The 19,472-nt window shown below is 36.6% G+C and overlaps 1 protein-coding gene across 5 annotated transcripts in view; it reads left to right on the top strand.

Annotated features, from left to right (window-relative positions):
- Positions 1 to 13,367, top strand: part of crb1 (crumbs cell polarity complex component 1) — a 55,976-nt gene extending 42,609 nt beyond the window's left edge. For 2 of the 5 annotated variants that reach the window (XR_015521252.1, XR_015521253.1), the window contains 2 exons: positions 10,493 to 11,061; positions 11,285 to 13,367. Coding sequence is in view for 3 of the 5 variants with exons in the window: in XM_087302935.1 (XP_087159061.1) it covers positions 10,493 to 10,711 (219 nt within the window). In the remaining 2 variants the exon portion in view is untranslated. Of the gene's footprint in view, positions 1 to 10,492 lie in introns of all 5 variants that reach the window. The other 3 variants (XM_087302935.1, XM_087302937.1, NM_001044943.1) reach the window with 2 other exon arrangements.
- The last annotated feature ends 6,105 nt before the right edge of the window (positions 13,368 to 19,472 follow it).

Genomic DNA, 19,472 nt, shown 5'->3' with positions numbered 1-19,472 from the left:
ATGAATGAGGAACTATTTTCTTCCGCCATGTATTCACATCTGCATCTGAAATCAGAAAAGCAGAAACCGTTGCTCATTCACCAACGTCAGTTTAGAGCTACTATTTAAGCGTAATGTCTTCGTAAAGACAAAAAGTGACACAACAGGTAATTTTACTCATATTTTAAAATTATTAGGCTGAACAGCCTGAAATTCCATCAGTCTACAGAGATTTCCCAGTATTTCTCTAATATTTCACAATAATTAACCCCAAAAAAGCCAGCGCAAAGCAAACACTACCAGACTCTGTGGTATAAATACAGCACTACAAAAGAAAAAAGATCGACTTAGAATGTCACTTACCTGATTTATAATGATTTGTTTAGCAGTAGTTTGAAACTTACTCTGAGTAAATGCTGTTTTTTCTTCCTCTAAGGACTTACTGTATGCACTCTATGTCACCTTTTTGTGGCAGAATGTCAACCACACTTCTTTGGTCTGCTCAGACATGCTGATGGCGGCCAAAGCACTAAATCCGAAGCTCTGAAATTATGAATATTTAAAATAGGCACTATCCTTATTAATAAACTGCATAGTTGTAATGTAAACATCTACGTTCTCACCTAAAAAGCCTCAAAAGTACATTATGTTGTCCAACAGCAGCAGTATTTGTCAAACTGTAGAGTGTACTCTGCTTGTCGCTGTATGTGGGTGGAGTAATACATAAGGGTGAAGGGGCTGAACGAGTGCTGTTATTTGCAAAATATCGCACTGCTATCAGCTAATCAAATTCAAGAATCAGACAGAACTGTTGTATGTATGTATAGATAGATAGATAGATAGATAGATAGATAGATAGATAGATAGATAGATAGATAGATAGATAGATAGATAGATAGATAGATAGATAGATAGATAGATAGATAGATTTTGAGTTGTGTTTTATTTTTAAAAATAACATGTCTTCAAAAATTCTAATTCAAGTATTATGATCAATAAATCATACACTATTTATGTTATAAAATATTACATGTTTATCCAAGTAATTGAAATAGTTTTACAATACTTATAAAACTGCATAATTTTGACACTGCAAACATCAGACCTGCTTTGATTCAAATTAGGGAAACTCGTAGCAAATATTAACATTTGAATATTTCAGTTAATTTGATCATGCAAAGCATATTGTAAGTAAGTAAATCTGAATGTAAAAATAAAAGTAAATGTAATCTCCTCAAGCTGTGGTTATTTTGAACCGTGAGAGCAGTGCTGGTAAAGACAGTTAATCCTGACTAACAGGATTGCTGCTGGTGAGAGGATCTAACCTCACGCTGTAAGATACATCACAGCTTCACACACGTCTGCTGGTAAACCAAAAGGAGAATTCTGACGCCATCTACATGTTGAAAGATGAATATGGAAAAAGAGAAGCTCAGTTAAAATGTACACTCTCTCTCTCCTCAACAACAACAACAACAACAAAAGATGAACAATGTTGATGACTCATCCTGTACTGCACCTGTCCCTTTCAGATCTATTATATTGGAGATCTAGTATTTAGATACTTTATAAAATTAAATTAGCATGCAGATATCTATGCAAGTATAGATTTTGTTAATACTGGGGCAAGGCAGGGCAAGTTTATTTATATAGCACATTTCATACAAAGTGGCAATTTAAAGTGCTTTACATAAACAGGAATAAAAAATACAAGTATAAGAAAAATAAAAACTAAAAGTAAAAATGATTAAATACAGATCAAATGTGTTAAAAGAGATTATGAAGCAATAAAAAAGAAGAAGAAAATATTAGTGCGATCTGCCGGACGTAGCACAGTGCTCATTTAGAAAAGGCACAGCTAAACAGATGTGTTTTCAGTCTTGATTTGAATGTTGGAGCACATCTGATCATTTCTGGAAACTGATTCCAACAGCGAGGGGTGCAGTAGCTGAAAGCTGATTCACCCTGCTTTGACTGAACTCTTGGAACTTCTAGTTTATATGATCCTAAAGATCCGAGTGATCTATTAGGTTTGTATTCATTGAGCATATCTGTAATTTATTGAGGTCCTAGGCCATTTAGTGAAATATAAACAAGTATTAATAATACTTAAAAATCTATTCTGAATGTAACTGGGAGCCAGTGTAAAGACCTGAGGACAGGCGTGATGTGCTCTGATTTTCTGCTTCTGGTCAGAATCTTGGCCACATCATTCTGGATGAGCTGCAATAATCTGACTGTCTTTTTGGGAAGGTTGGTAAGGAGTCCATTACAGTAATCCACCCTGCTGCTGATAAAAGCATCAACAAGTTTCTCTAAGTCCTCACTGGAAACAAAGCATCTGATTCTTGAAATGTGTTTGAGATGATAGTATGCTGATTTACTAACTGCTTTGACATGACTACTGAAACTCCAGAGTCACAATAAGATTCTTGACCTTATATTTTGTTGTTTGACCCTTAGTGCCAAAGTGCACATTCACCTTGAGAACCTCATCTCTGTTCCCAAACGCAATGACTTCAGTTTTCTCTTCGTTTAACTAAAGAAAGTTTTGGCACATCCAATTGTTAATTTTGTCAAGTAACATACTAAAATAATAATAGTATAAATAATTGTAATATTAAATAATAATAAAAAATAATAATAATAAATATCTGTGACTTCTTATCTCAATTATTATTATTATTATTATTATTTTTATAACCCTTTTATTCACTCATTCATTTTCTTTTCGGCTTAGTCCCTTTATTAATCAGGGGTCGCCACAGCGGAATGAACTGCCAACTTATCAGCACATGTTTTACGCAGCGGATGCGGATGCCCTTCCAGCTATCTTTGGAAAAATTATTATTATTATTAGTATCAAAATAGTTTTTCCTTTAAAATATCCAGCAAATTTGACAAAAAAAAATAATAATTAATAATTTAAAAAGAACAGAAAATAATAATAATATTTATAAAAATATATGTAAATAATAATTATTATTACTATTATTATTATCTTTAGCCTCCTTGTTAGAGCAACTGACTCCCATAAAATGAATTCCCAGCTCATCATGGGTTGGATACAGTAGGACCTGTGGGTTACAAGTGGGGGCTTGTCCAGGATAGGAGTGATGTTTAGGGGGTGAGTGTAATGGCGCCCATTTAGCGAAGTGCTATACTTTAGCCTCCTTGTTAGAGCAACTGACTCCTATACAAAGAATCACATGTTCGATCCCAGCTCAGTGTGGGTTAGGTGGATAGGAGGGTTACATGTGGGGGCTCGTCCGGGATAGTGAGGGTAATGGAGGCCAGCTAGCGAAGTGCTGTGCAGGTAAACCCAACTTATCTGACCTTAAAAGTTGCTTTAGTGGCCATGGTCTTTAGCCTCCTTGTTAGAGCAACCGACTCCCATAAAAAGAATTGCAGTTTCGAGGTGCAGTAGGACTGGTGGATTACATTATTATTATTATTATTATTATTATTATTATAAATATAATTACTACTACTAATATTATTATTGTTATATCTTTTATTATTATTATTTTAATTCAGGAGTCTGCCTTTTGTCACAATTCTGAATTTAAATATAAATCTCACCTTTTTCTTCAAAATGAGATGTAAACATGCAAATATGCGCTTCAAAGTTAGCCAAACTTTGAGTTTGTATTCTGAAAAGAAAAAAGTGCGTATGATAATGCATTGTAACAGAAACAAGCCAACAAGACAAAATTTAACAAAACAACAAATAAAACACATCCCAATCTCACCTCACTTGTTTAAAAGCGGAGTCTGTCAACAAAAGAAACAGCACTTGCTTCATGACAGAAATCTGAATGAAAAAAAAAGTCATTTTATCTCCAACTTATCTCACAGTATAACTTTATCTAGGTTATCCACGCTCAAATCATGAATCATTTACACCGTTTCCAACCGTTTTATTACCAATGCAACGGTTTTTTTTTCAAGCTTAAAATAGCTCATTCTCACAGAAGCGCGGCGACAGCTATAGGGAAGCCGCGCTGCTGTTGAGGGCCAGTGTTTTTCTGACTGCTGAAGCATAAATGTGTCTCGGTGTGAGGAATCTGTGGCTCTGCCTCTGTTTCCAGAAACTTTTGTGTCTTCAGAGTGACAGAATTGTGCTTGGCCAGCAGAAAAAGACACAGCGGCGGCTTTTAGTGCGAAATGCAACTCAGCAGTGCATCGCTGCGGGTCTGAGGAGCGAACGGGGAGAAATATATCCAGAGAAACTTACCGCAGTGACAGGGTCGTTTGTCTGCTGGAAAGTCTGGCTGTCTTTGTCTTCCTCACACACAGAAACACGGGTGATGAGCTCCGTTTCTGTGGCCGTGAGATTTTCTCCTGTCTCTGATGCGGCTTCAGCAGATGGAGAGATGGATCAAGTTCTGTTGGGCTAAATTTGGTCGTGAAGTTCAGCTCTGCTATATTGTTCACTGATTCTAGACACTATATACAATCTTTGTTATATAAGGTATCACATTAAAGCTATTTTAGAGAATTTATTTTTCTGTGTTTTTGTGCTGGTTAAGCTCTTTTAAGGATAAATAAATGAGTAAAGTCGCCAGTAGGTGGTGACAAGTACCTGTTTTTATGAGTAATTCAGTCATGCCATGCATTCAAATAATTCATTCAAAAGAGCTGATTCATTTATAAATGAAAGAACTGAGTGACATACTTGACAAAGTCAGCTAGCACATTGTTATGCTGTGTTCACACCAGACAAGGAACGCATGGATAAATCATGCTATTTACGCATAAAATAGACGCGACAACATTAAAGTTCACTTACTTCATTCGCGTGTCAAAATCTGCTTCATTCGCGTGTCAAATTCCCTTCATTTGCGCGTCATATCCGCTTCATTCGCTCGTCAAATCTGCTTCATTGGTGCGTCAAATCCGATTCACAAAAGAAGCGTATTCGCATCATGGGCGGGGCTTCTGTCTGCCCAGTGACTGTAGCTTTATTGCTAAATGGCTAACATGGATTTTGTTAGGACAATAGCTTATGTGCTTTATGAGGGCTGAAAAACAGCGTCGATTCATTAGGAGCCGTGTCTGAGTCCACTAGATTCTTCCAGAGGTGCACCCAGCTCCTCTAGCATAAACTCCTCTAGAAACTTAGCCTGGATGATGGAGGCATTCAGCGGTGTTTCTGACTGAGCTGAGCCCAGTTTAATGAACTGTTGTCGGTGTGTGCAGGAGGATTTTCCCCCAGGACACCAACAACAGGTGAAACGTCATTATCACACCCCAACAAGAGCAAGCTCCTGATTGGTTAATGTGGCGCGAATGTCAGCTAAAGTTCAAATTTTCGAACTTAAGTGAGTTGCGTGAAACGCACGTTAAGCGCACAAAAGGCTCAATTTGCATCGTGTCATTCGCACGTATTATTCTGCAGGATGTTTATCTGGCCTTTGTATTCATTTAACATGTAAAACACTCTCGCTCAATGCTTCTTCCTCGTCTGGTGTGAGCACAGCATTAAAGCTACAATAACTATATTATCACTGAGATACAAACAACACAATCTCAGTGCAATTCATAACTTTTTGATTTAGTGGCTAATTCGTATAAATTCCTTTACGATCTCATTCAAACAATTTAATATGATTTGCTCATCCCCTAAATTCGTATGAATTAGCCACTAAACTAATAAAAATTTAAATGAAATACGTATACAATAATATTTTTTAAGGTATTACATCAGGGGCAAAATCTTAGAAATTAGGGGTTTTGTGCTGATTTGGGTCTTTAATAAGAAATAAGTAAGTGGTAGGTGGCGACAAATACCTGTCTTTATAAGAGATTTAATTATGCCATCCATTCAAATGATATAAAACACAATCTCCCTAAAATTTGTAACTTTTTGATTTAGTGGCTCATTCATAGTGGCTGTATGAATTCATTCATTCATTCATTTTCTTGTCGGCTTAGTCCCTTTATCAATCCGGGGTCGCCACAGCGGAATGAACCGCCAACTTATCCAGCAAGTTTTTTTACACAGGGGATGCCCTTCCAGCCGCAACCCATCTCTGGGAAACATCCACACACACATTCACACACCCTCATACACTACAGACAATTTAGCCTACCCAATTCACCTGTAACGCATGTCTTTGGACTGTGGGGGAAACGGGAGCACTCGGAGGAAACCCACGCGAAGGCAGGGAGAACATGCAAACTCCACACAGAAACGCCAACTGAGCTGAGGTTCGAACCAGCGACCCAGCGACCTTCTTGCTTTGAGCACTACCTACTGCGCCACTGCCTCACCACTGTATGAATTCGTACAATCTAATTCATACAATTTAGTACTTTGCTCATCCCCAATGACGGATGGGTTTAAGGGTGGGGTTTGGTGCCTAAAATTGTACATTTTCATATGACTGAACTCGTATGAATTCTTACGAATCAGCCACTAAACTGATATAACGTTAAACACTTACATTTCCTCATGAGATCAGGCTGAGATAAATATATAAATACATATTACTGCAAGTAACAAACTCCCTAAGCACACATTTTGTTGTAGGAAAACTGAAATTGCTTAATTTTCTTATAATATTTTTATAGTCTAGTATATAACACACACGTATAATATACTAACATAGTAATTTATTTATTTATATTTGTTATGCACCAATATGTACATTTTGGCATATACCAATAATTTATTATATTTTGGAAGTTTATAACTTGTATTTAATCCAATAAATAAACATGATATTAGCCAATAAATTCAAGTATACACATTTTTCTGAGCCCAATTACAAAAACACGCCCAAGAAATAAAGTGGACAACTAATTTCATCTTAAATTTAATCTTAGCCGACAGCTAGCTCTCTGCAGCTCTCACATGGTCACCCACTGAAGCTAAGCAGAGCTGTGCCCGATCAGTACCTGGATGGGAGAGGACACGGAAAAGCTAGGTTGCTGCCGAAAGTGATGTTAGTGAGACCTAATGCCCCAGTATATTGATGGGGACTCTACACTACTCAGTGAGAGCCGTCTTTCGGACGAGACGTTAAACCGAGGTCCTGACTCTGTGGTCATTAAAAATCCCAGGATGTCCTTCAAAAAAAAGAGTGGGAGTTTAACCCCGGCATTCTGGCCTAATTTGTCCACTGGGCTCTGTCCATCCTGGCCTCCTAACCATCTGATTTACTGGTGGACTGGCCATCTGGCAGACCGGGCAGTTTCCCGCTGGGCCAACATACTTTTTGGGCCGGGCTGATCATCGTCTTAGATCTAATCGGCCCATAAAAGGCTTAGCAACCTATCGTTTTTTCTGCCTCATTAAACGATGCTGTGATCTGTGACTGTCTGTAAGTAAGATGCCTTATTTTCGGACAGACAGCATGGAACACTCTGCAGCCCATTGGTTCTTTTCTTTATTTACATTGGGCTGGCCCAATCACAAACTCCTAGTATTTTGGGCTCTGTGTGAGCATGCAACGGCCGTGTGTATTTGTCAAAATAGTCGAGAGTCAGAGAGAATAAACGGAAGGGAGGCGCAGAGAAATGGCAGGAAACACACTGCTGTTTCATTTAGCGGTTCTGAAAAGTTCTCCGTTCATTCTAGTACACTGCTAAAAACGCAAATCAAGTGACCACACACACTCGGCCAAGAGCTGCAGCCAGTTTTTCAGCTGGTGCTTCGAGCATAAACCCCAGGTAGGAGTATAGTGCATGTCGGACAGTTCATCAAAGATCTACTGCTGGATCTCATCTCACTATTAGTGAGTTAGTTTCTAAACGTGATATTGAATTCATCTTGATGTCTCTATCTAATGACTCTTCTGTCTTTTAACTTACTTGTTCTCAGGTAACTCTGTTTTGGCTGAGTGCAAAGATAAGCTCATATATTAATTGATGTAACCATGTACACTGATTCTGCACATTGACTGATTGCTTGTCTTAATTGTATAATTATCACGTTATACTTTTATATTGGGCCATTATTGATTATTAAAACTGATTTTCTGCAAAAGAGATGGGGTAAAGTTATTTTCAATGAAAATATAAGAAGGCAGTTATATTTAAGCCTTGTTTTGTTATAAATATCCAGAGTGAAGATGACGCTCATATGTAGCTACACGAGGCTGTTTGATGTCTGTTAATCATAAAATCAAAATGAAACAAATTTCCTTATATTATGCTTACATTGTTAAGATATACAGCAAGCAGGATGAGGTAAATGAGGTTATAAAGTACACTGTTCCCTTTGAAGATTTACCCATGCATCAGCAGGCAGATTTTGTTATGTTTATTATTGAATATAGGCTGAGTGAATAGTGTATTGAATAAGCTAAAGTGGCTGTAGTGTATGAGTGTGTGTGTAAATGAGTGTGTATGCATGGTTTCTGATACTGGGTTGTGGCTGGAAGGGCATCTGCTGCATAAACATGCTGGAATAGTTGGCAGTTTATTCCGCTGTGGCAACCCCTGATAAGGGGCAAAAGAAAATAAATGAATGAATAGTGTATCTTTTTAGAACTGAACAAAACTTTTTATGGACAGTATACAGAAATTAATTGAGATTAATGTCTGTATTTATTTAATATATATGGCTTTTGTGTTTTTATAAAATAGGAGTTGATAAACATATTGGACATGCACAGATAAATATGCATTTTGATTGAATATAGTGGGCCGCTATGGCCCAAAATGCCAGTGCTGATTTTTTGCCCCAGTCCAGCCCTGGACTGACTTAATCACTCCACCAGTCAGCTGGTGTGCGGTCTGGCACAATAAAGCTGCCATCACGTCATCCAGGTGGCTGCTCTACACTGGTGGTGGATGAGGAGATTCCAGCACAAAAACAAATGTGTAAAACACTTTGAGCTTCTAGAAAAGCACTATATAAATGTAAAAAATATATATGTATATATTATTAATATTAAAACCTCAAATGTAAAAAAGAGGACATGTTGTGTGTATATTCACAAATTTATATAAACATTTTAATTGGGATGTCCTATTTCCCACTGCAACATGTTTCTTGAAATAATCTGTAATTATATATATATATATATATATATATATATATATATATATATATATATATATATATATATATATATATATATATATACAGTATATATATATATATATATATATATATATATATATATATATATATACAGTATATATATATATATATATATATATATATATATATATATATATATATATACAGTATATATATATATATATATATATATATATATATATATATATATATATATATATATATATATACAGTATATATATATATATATATATATATATATATATATATATATATATATATATATATATATATATATATATATATATGTATATATATATATATATATATATATCCACACATACATTTGTGATGACGATTACTTTGAAAATACACTTTTATCAGCTGATACTAATATAACAATAACAATATATTGAACTATAAAAAAAAAACCTGTCATTTTACTTTTTTCCTGCAGCTGGGTTGCCGAAAAAAAGTAGAATAATAGCTATTAAATTACAGACATTTACCATAAAATAACAGACAGTAAATTTCAGAAATGTACTTAAATTAAAATGTCTTTTATTTTACAGTAGTGGGCGAGGCAGTGGCGCAGTAGGTAGTGCTGTCGCCTCACAGCAAGAAGGTCGCTGGGTCGCTGGTTCGAACCTCGGCTTAGTTGGTATTTCTGTGTGGAGTTTGCATGTTCTCCCTACCTTGGAGCGGTTTCCTCCGGGTGCTCCGGTTTCCCCCACAGTCCAAAGACATGCGGTACAGGTGAATTGGGTAGGCTAAATTGTGGCTGGAAGGGCATCCGCTGCGTAGAAACTTGCTGGATAAGTTGGCGGTTCATTCCGCTGTGGCGACCCCGGATTAATAAAGGGACTAAGCCGACAAGAAAATGATTGAATGAATGATTTTACGGTAAATGTCTGTAATTTAAGAGCCGTTATTTTTCTTTTTTTTCCCCGCACCCCAGCTGCCGAAAAAAAAAAAAATAAAATAAGAGTTAAATAATGTTTTTGTTTGTTTTTTACAGTGTGACCATTACTGATTTTTCCATTCATTACGTAGTTTAAAACATATATATTGAGGGGAATACCGCATTAATATAGAAGCTGATCAATTTAAAGCATTAAAGAAAGAAGAATATATCAACTGATACCAGTATGCACACCAATCCTTAATAATGTGCATGAATAATGTATATGTTTAGATCTGAACAGTGTCTTTAGGTGTGGTAACTGTGATATAAATGGTATAATCGACTCCAGTGTATTGAATTATGAGAAAATGATGCACACCCAAGGTTTGTGGCAGCATCACCTCCTCAGGAGTGCATTACTATGGCCCGTCATCAGTTATTCCATTGTTAGCTCTGGGCATTCGGACCCAGAAAGTGTGACATCATTAAGTGTGACATCATTAAGTGGATTGTTTTTAAAATATTCTTCATCGTTTCTCATCATCACTAATTGTTCTCAATTTGCTTTCCTCCAGCTGAACGCAGAGAGTGTGACGTCTCAGCTGTTGCTCTCCATCAGCCTGGTGTGTGTGGTTCTGCTCTTGGTTGTTTTTGGTGTGACCACAGCTCTGGTCATTGCACTGAACCGAAGGGCCACACGGGGCACTTACAGCCCCAGTCGGCAGGAGAAGGAAGGCTCAAGGGTGGAAATGTGGAACATTGTACAACCTCCACCAATGGAGAGACTCATCTGATGCTTTTTACAAGACGGCGGAGAAAAGAAAGTGCTTAATTATGTGGCAGCTATAAGAGTTGGACCATTTTTGATAGGACAATCTTCCACATAATGGATGTTTAATTTATAATAGTGTGTAATGATCGCCTGCCATTGGTGTAAAATACCTCTGAAAAGCTTTAGGATTCATTGATTGGTGAATTGTGAAGTGTTTTTTTTAATAATAGACAGGTGCTTCAATGCAATGCTGCTCAACAATCACGGTTAAATAGAACAAATTTAAGAGTTCATGAGCAATGTGATTTCAGGGTGGATAATATTTTTCAACTGGATGCATCAAGGTGTTGTTTTTATGTGTTCCTGCTGCCGGTGAGCTGTAAAATTGACATATGGAGAGAAAAAACACTACACTTATGTAGAGCATAGGTATCAAACCCGATTCCTGGAGGGCCACAGCTCTGCAGTTTTGCTCCAACTCTAATCAAACACAGCTGATCCAAATAATCAAGGCGTTCAAGACTACTAGAGACTATTAAGCTTAAGATGTGGTTTAGATGTGAGGTGGTTGGAGCTAAACTATGCAGGGCTGCAGCCCTCCAGGAATTGGATTTGAGATGATTGATGTAGAGTTTTTAGGCATGTGCAATGCTTAAAGGGATAGTCCACCCAATAAATGTATTACCGTGTGCTCCACTTGTTCCAAACCTGTTTCAGTTTCTTAGTACTGTTGAACACAGATGAAAATGCACAGTCCTGAAAAAGTTTGGGAAAAAAACAGGCATCAATTTCCATTATATCATTTATTTATATTATAGATGTCAATCACCAATGCTATCCCACAGAAATTCGTAACTTTTTTGATTTTAGTGGCTAATTAATATGAATTTGTACAATTTCATATGAACAATTTAGAATGATATGCTCCTCCCCCGGTGATGGTTGGGTTAGAGGTGGGGTAGGGAGCCACGCCACCTTTTTAAAATAGTACAATTTTCATATCACTGAATTCTTACGAATTAGCCACTAAACTAACAAAACGTAAATGACTTGTTTTCTCGTGAGATCAGGCTGCAATGACTCCCCCAGACCCCCCCCCCCAGCATTCTTTAGAATTTTGTTTAGAGTTCAACAGAAGAAAGAAATATAAAAGTTTAAAGCCACTTGAGTGTGAGTAAATGGACAGGAAATGTATATTTTTGGGTGAACTATCCCTTTAACAATTTAAAAGCTGTTTTAGTCATACATACAGCTGAAACCAGAGGTTTACATACACTCTAATAAAAGTAACATAACCATTTAAAAAAAAATGTCTGATGGTAAATCATACTAAACATTTACTATGTTAGGTCTGTTAGGATTACCAAATGATTTACATTTGCTAAATGCCAGAATTATGACAGAATTTTTTATTTTATTTTTATTTTTATTTTTTACACAGTCAAAAGTTTACATACAACTCCTTGTTTTTTTTTTTTGTTTCTTTTTTTAACTTTGCTTTTAAACTGTATAACTTTGGTCAAATGTTTTGGGTATCCTTCCACAAGCTACTCACAATAGTTTGAAGGTATTTTGACCCATTCCCTCTGACAGAACTGGTGTAACTGAGTCAGATTTGTTGGCTGTGTTGCTCGCACAAGCTTTTTCAACTCTGCCCACAAATTTTCTATAGATTTGAGGTCAGGGCTTTGTGATAGCCACTCCAAAACATTCACTCTGTTGTCCATAAAGCACATTTTAACTAAATTGGCAGTATGCTTAAGGTCATGGTCTGTTTGGAAGACCCATTTGTGGCCAAGTTTTAATTTCCTGGCTGAGATGGCCTTGAGATGTTGCTGCAGTATTTCTACATAATGTTCTCTTTCATGATGCCATCTCTGCTGTGAAGTGGACCAGTGCCTCTTACAGCCCCACAATATGATGCTGCCGCCCCCCATACTTCACAGTTGGGATGGTGTTCCTAGGCTTGCAAGCTTTCCCCTTTGTCCTCCAAATGTAACACTGGTCATGATGGCCAAACAGTTCAATCTTAGTGGCATCAGACCACAAGACATGTCTCCAAAAATGATTCTTTTTCCCAATGTAAATTAACAATTTGTAATCTGGCTTTATTGTTGATTCTGGTTAGTTGATTTTCCCATGTTGTCACAGAAGGAAGCAGTGTGTTTGAGGCTTTCCTTAATTACTATTTGACAGTTGTGCCTCCAATTAACCCGAATGCTGTCAATTAGCCAATCAGAAACATCCAAAACCTTGACACCATCATCTGAGCTTTTTTAGGGGCATAATAATCTTATTGTATGTAAACTTGACTTTCATGAAAAGTTATTACAATTTCACAAAAAATATCTCCCCCATTATTCTGCTATTAAGCGTAACAGAAACACATTTGATAATCCTAACTCACCTAAAAGAGAAAAAATTTAGTCACATTAGCATCTGACTTTTTTTAAAATAGTTATGTGCCTTTTTATACAGTTTATGTAAACTTCTGGTTTCAACTGTACGTGCCATGAACATTTTCTTGTGTACATAAGTGTTCTTTCCTCCACTAAAAAAAAAAAAACTTTTTCTCAGTAAATAAAAACTTGAATTTGTCAGGTTAATGTTAAGAAAATGATGGCTAAGGAATACTGTTTCCACATCTGAATATAAATAAAAGCAGAATTTTTTTTAAACTCATATTTCATGTCTACTCCACCCACTCATCCTAAACCCAGCCCACCAGGGGAATAAGTCCCTCCCACTTGGAGGTCACCCAACCTACTTGCAATGTAATAACTCCGACTTTGAGGTCCCCTAGCTGCAGCGATACCTACTTAGGTCTTTCAGTCTTCTAATGAGCTGATGATCTGAAACAGGTGTGATTGTTTAAAGAGACATGGGAAATGTAGTCCTACAGTAACGTGGTTATTAAACACTGCTCTGAATCGTGAGAAAGAGAAGTCAGATAAAAAGTTAAAGTTACCTTATATTTGTCTTATCCTGTGGCAGAAACAGAAATCCATATATAGCACAGAAATACAAACACTGATGCTGTACAATTTGCTGTGCTTGTTCCGTAAACAAAAACAAAACGTGTAAATAACTAATTTGTGTCGAAAAAATACTGTGTTAAAGAGCCCATATTATACATGAAATAGGGTCATATCTTGGTTGTAAGGGTCTCCAACAACAGTCTAATATGCATGCAAGGTCAAAAAACACTTTCATGGTCTCATAATCTGCACTTATTTTTACCTAATTATCCCAGCGACTCCTGTATGAATCGTCCAGTGATTCATTTGTTCCCAATCGCCTCCTTAGCGCGAAACTAATCTGCGCTGATTGGACCAATGACAGCCTGTTGCGATTGGTCGACTGCCTTCAGTCAGAGTGAAAAGCCAAACAGCTAATCAGCAATATAAAAGTAATCACAGTTCATACACGCTCGATAGTGTAGGCGTGGATTTTAGCTGCCAGTGGGTCAATGTAAATACAGTCGAAGGACTTAAAAATTCAGACGATTAACTATTTTATTGAGCAAAAACTCCAAAAACTGTCGAGGAGATCTCCAAGCTTGTCTCAATCTGCTCTTTTCACAGACACAAACACACACACACACACACACATTGCCATCGTCCGCGCACACAAACACAAAAACACACACAGACCTCCGGGCACACACACACACACACACACACACACACACACACACACACACACACACATACCTCCGGACGACATCGCACACACACACACACACACTACCCTCGTCCACGGAGCTCCATAAACAAAGCAGCACGCAATAAGAGAATATAGCCAGTTAACCTGATACAGTACACGCGGTTACAAGTAATAAATCACAACTAAATACATTTGCAAGCTAGAGTCAACGAGGCAACAACTTTAATCGCACGTACTTACACTTGAGAAATGAAGGAAGAAACTCATCCTGACATGTCCATCAGTAAGTTACTCTTTACTGATCCTTCCTTTAACAAACGCCGATGATGTATTCTTTGTAGCATGTAGTTTGCAGAAGTTTCCAGTAGTTTCCAACTGCTTGGTTATAATGCTGAGGTTTCACCTTTGGGTAGAGGCTCGATAATATCCATCTGCAGTGTGACTTCAATCGACCGGCATGTTTGTGTGCGTGTGTTTGTGGGTGTGTGTGTGTCTGGGTTTCTGCGTCAGAGGGCGGGGCCTCAAATTTGAAATCTCCCGGGTTTGTGCGTGCATGTGAATAACTTGGTTTCGTTCGTACGTCATGGCGAAACACCTAATGAATCGGTATCAAGGCGACTCGTTTGAAGCACTATGAGTCGACTCTTTTATAGATGAATCAACCGTTTTAAACACTGTACTCTTACAGATTTAAGCCTTAGCTGGATACTTCACTTCACTTAGAGCTGTGTTACACACTACATGGAGGGGAATTTTCAAAAACCCATAATATGGGCTCTTTAATTCACACGCACCTTGTTGAGGTCAAATAAAGACGGAAGCAACCCTTGTAAGGACATATATATAATTTATTTGAGTTCACAGTGCATACAGTGGTACCAGTAGTTCCTGTAATAACACACCAGACTGACCTAATTTGCACTTGAAAACAAAATAACTGCACTGAGAGCATGCGGTGGAGTTCAACCATCCAGCTTCACTCACTCCAAAGCACTTCAACCACCACAAACTAAACTGTACCGAAGAACATTCAAGAAAAATCAAGCACGAATGGTGAGTAAAAGATTATATGTGTAACGAAAACATTGTGTTGAACATTCAAAAGCGCAGTTTGGAGAGTCCAGTGATTCAGCTACAGCAGCTACATAGTCAACTTAGAAACAGAAACAAAAAAGAAACAGATCTAAAAACGAAGAGCGTCGCAATACTATAAAGTAAAAAAGTCAATGGCCAAGTGTGCACATGCATCTTTAAAAGGATTCCCAGCAGCACAAAAACAAAAATACTAACTACACAACAGAAACGCACGTCAATAACGAGCCTATGTAAACAGCAAAGATTGAACAAAAAATAAATTTGGGTAGCATTTTCTTTCCTCGATTTATATGGTTACCGTCTAGTTTCAAGTAGTGTTTGGATTTAAAAAAAAGTAACTGGTGAAAGAGTGAACTTGCAAAAATAATGACATTTTGAAGTACACCTTTTCAAAAACACTTGGTAGTTTCTACGACAACGTTAACTATGACCAGATTCCAAAATAATGCTATAATTATATTAAATCAAATCAAGTTTACTTTCCTAATTAGCAACAAAAAATCAGAAAGAAAATGGGTTAATTATCGTCGCAAGGCAAAATTCTAGCTAATCAGAATTTTCAGTCGTTACATTATTAAGACATGAAGTCATTCAAAACACACTTAAGACATGATTGACAACAATGATGCAAACCATACATGTTTTCCAAATACACAGTATTAAAATGAACAACTACAATAAACATACAGTGAAAATGTACAACTTGATTGCATGTGGCCTTTCTGAGATCCTGCTTGAGTGGTTTTGTACCGAGTAATGGTTTTATTATTATCCACAAACCTATAAACAAGGGGTGCCCAAACTCAGTCCTGAAGGGCCTATTTCCTGAAGATTTTAGCTCAAACTTGTCTCAACACACCTGCATGGATGTTTCCAGAAAGCCTAGTAAGTGCCTAATTAGCTAGCCCAGGTGTGTCTGATTGGGGTTGGACCTAAACTTTGCAGGACACCGGTTCTCCAGGACCGAGTTTAAACACCCCTGCTACAAACAGATTAGTATAGGCAAAGTTTTCTGACATTCAGTATTTCCGGGTTGTTTTAAAACAAGTACCTATATCTATATATACACACTAAGGAAGCCTATGTTTGGGTAAAACTAATTTGTTTTTGTGCGATTGCTCTGTGAGTGTGGTTTAGTTGAATAACTTTAAACACTGCCATCTGAACAAAGCAACTGTACCAAGCGCACTGAGAAGCTGGGTCTCAGTTAACTTCCAGAAACTGAATTCAAACGAATCCAACATGGACCAAAAATATCTAAATGGACCAAAAACAGGACATTGTGTCTCTAAATGTGATCATAAAAGAATAGATAGCTTTTTTTTCTCCTCGTCACAACATTGGCCAATACAGTTCTATAAAGGTGTAATCTTCATTAAAGCGCGTGACAGAGAAATTCCAGGTTTTGTTTTGACTTATTAGATCTTCATGAGTTTTATCCCAGATGATTAAAACACCATGCTGTATTCACACATTCAACAAGTATGGATTGTTTCGGATGCTTGTCAAGTTTTGAAAACAAATGCAACAAAATCCACTTGATTTTGTGGATGCTAAGCAAACCAGAGCTAAATTGCAGAGCCTCCACACATGACAAGGAAAAAATAAATTAAGGGTGCAGTTTAGTAATTTGTTCCCTTGCTCTACTAGAGTAGACAAGATTTTAATTTGATCTCTTAATTTACAAAAGTGCGTCGACAATTTTTTAATTAGTTCCCTTGATTTATTAAATTGTGCACTTGATACACTCATTCATTCCCTTGTTGTAAACAATTTATGCAAGACCGATCAGTAGGGCCAGACATAATCTGCGGACGTTTTTTGCTATTTCTGTGCATAATTTTATAAAAAGAAAAAAAAAATCTGTGGATTTATGAGGAGGAATGATTTTTTGGAATATTTATTTAATGTTTATAATGCAAATCCAATTAGATCCACGTTTATAGTCTATCGTATAATATATCAACTAAAAGAAAAAAAATGACTTTACAAAAACTGTATCATAAAAAATTATTTAATGAACATTTTCATTTTAGTTAATATTATTACTGAAATTATTTTAAAAACTGAATAAATATAAATTTACACACATTTACACAAGTAAATAAATAGACCCAATGATGGCCTCAAAATCTGTGGAAATATTGTATTTCTGCGCACGCAGATTCCATATGGGACTACCGATCAGTCGGTTGAAGTTATGTGTGGCCTTCACACCTTCGTTCAAGGTAAGTCGTGTGTATGAAATAATAAACTTGGGTGTACTTCTTGTTCGTGTATTATACTTCATGTTATAGTATAGTATAGCATTAGGAATTCTGTTTAATAAAGGCAATGATTATCATTTTGTGCACGATTTACCTAGAATGCGGACACAAAATACTAAACTGTGCACATGATTTAGTAAATCAAGGGAACAAAGGAATAAATCGTACTCATGCTCTAATAAACTGAGGGAATTATTTAAGAAATTATGCCCATGATTTATCTTTTTTTTTTTGCATGTCATGTGCAGGGCCCTGTACCTAATCTATCATTTTCTTTTTGATTCAGATCAAATGAACTGAACTAAAGAATCTAAATGACTACTAAAGTACCTGTGAAACGTTCAAGCTCTGCTCCAAAACCTAAACCGGTTGTGATTATATTTTTCTTATTCATGCAAATTCCAGGCATTTCAATTCTGTGTGAGAGTGTAAAAAGTTTGCATTGGGTTTAGGTTGATGGACTGCAATACTGTCGACCTGTTTTTTTGCCCTCTAAATTTATCTGAATTATTACTAATGTGACCGTACTTTTATCAATAGGGTTTCCTCATGCACAAGATTCCCTACATAAGTTAAGGTCCATTCATGCTAAAAACAATAACTATAATGGTAACTTCAGATATTAGTGTGTTGTTAAAACAAGATCACTCTGCAACTCTGTACTTTCACTTTAAATACTCAAATTCTTTAAAGGTGCCATAGAATGCAAATCTGGATTTAGCGAGGTATAGCTGTATTAAAAAAAAAAAGTTCAGTACATGGAAATTGCATAACGTTGGCCTGAAACACCATTGTTTCCTTGTTCTCATCTAAATCCTGTGTGTAAAATCCTGGTCAAAAACAGGCCAATCGGAACCAATATGCACACTCCTAGCAGCATTTGATAGGCCACAACATTTCCTAATAAGATTTAGACAAGAACACATTTTTAAAGTTTATCTAAGCTTGCATTAGAATTACTATGCGCGTGGGATTCTTATTTTAAAAATGGTCATTTATTGATGAAGCTTTCAGGTAATGCAACCAGGCATGGAGCATCTCTTCATAACAGCTCGTTAGAAAGGCATAAGGTCTGTTTGACTCTATCCTTTGTTAGCTTAATGCGTATATTATGAAATTTGCACATTTGTTTGTAATGAGGCAACAAACATATGTAGACTGCTGAACATAATGCACATTTATGCATCGTGTCATCTCACTCAGCTATCTGTCATTTTTATGAAATAAAAGGATGATAATAAACTTCTAAACTTGTATATCTATGAGGAGGTTGATATTTAATTCCTACCTGTTTTCATAGAAGTTAAAACCACAAAACACATACTTTGCATATATATCTGTCGACTCCTTTTGTTGAGTATGACTATAATTAAGACTAATTTTAAGGCAAACTTTCATATTTTATTCCCTCTTTCTAACTAAAATAAACCTTTGAGAATGTGGTAAAATCTGAAAACGTGGTAAAAATCAGTGTGCTTTTCTGTTTTTGGATTGCATTTCAAAATCTTGCGATTGAGTTCAGGGAAGAGGGTGTGCAGTTCAATCTGTGATTTTTAAAACAATATTGGTTGGGTTTAGCGAAGGAGGAGGGATCGGTCGGTTGGTCATTCAGTTAGTCAGTTGACAGCAGTCTCTGATATATAGAAGTGAGAAGAGCAGGCATGATTGGCACTCGCGAGAGAAATTTGAAATCTGCAAAAGCATACACAGCGGCCTCTGGTGGATTTGCAAAAACAAAAACTGCAACAAAAAAAA

The sequence above is a fragment of the Danio rerio genome, chromosome 22, assembly GCF_052040795.2.
Source record: "Danio rerio strain M-AB ecotype USA chromosome 22, GRCz13ab, whole genome shotgun sequence".
NCBI classification, from domain to species: domain Eukaryota; kingdom Metazoa; phylum Chordata; class Actinopteri; order Cypriniformes; family Danionidae; genus Danio; species Danio rerio.
Note: the sequence above shows the minus strand (reverse complement) of the source record. Positions and strands in the feature narration are given on the sequence as shown.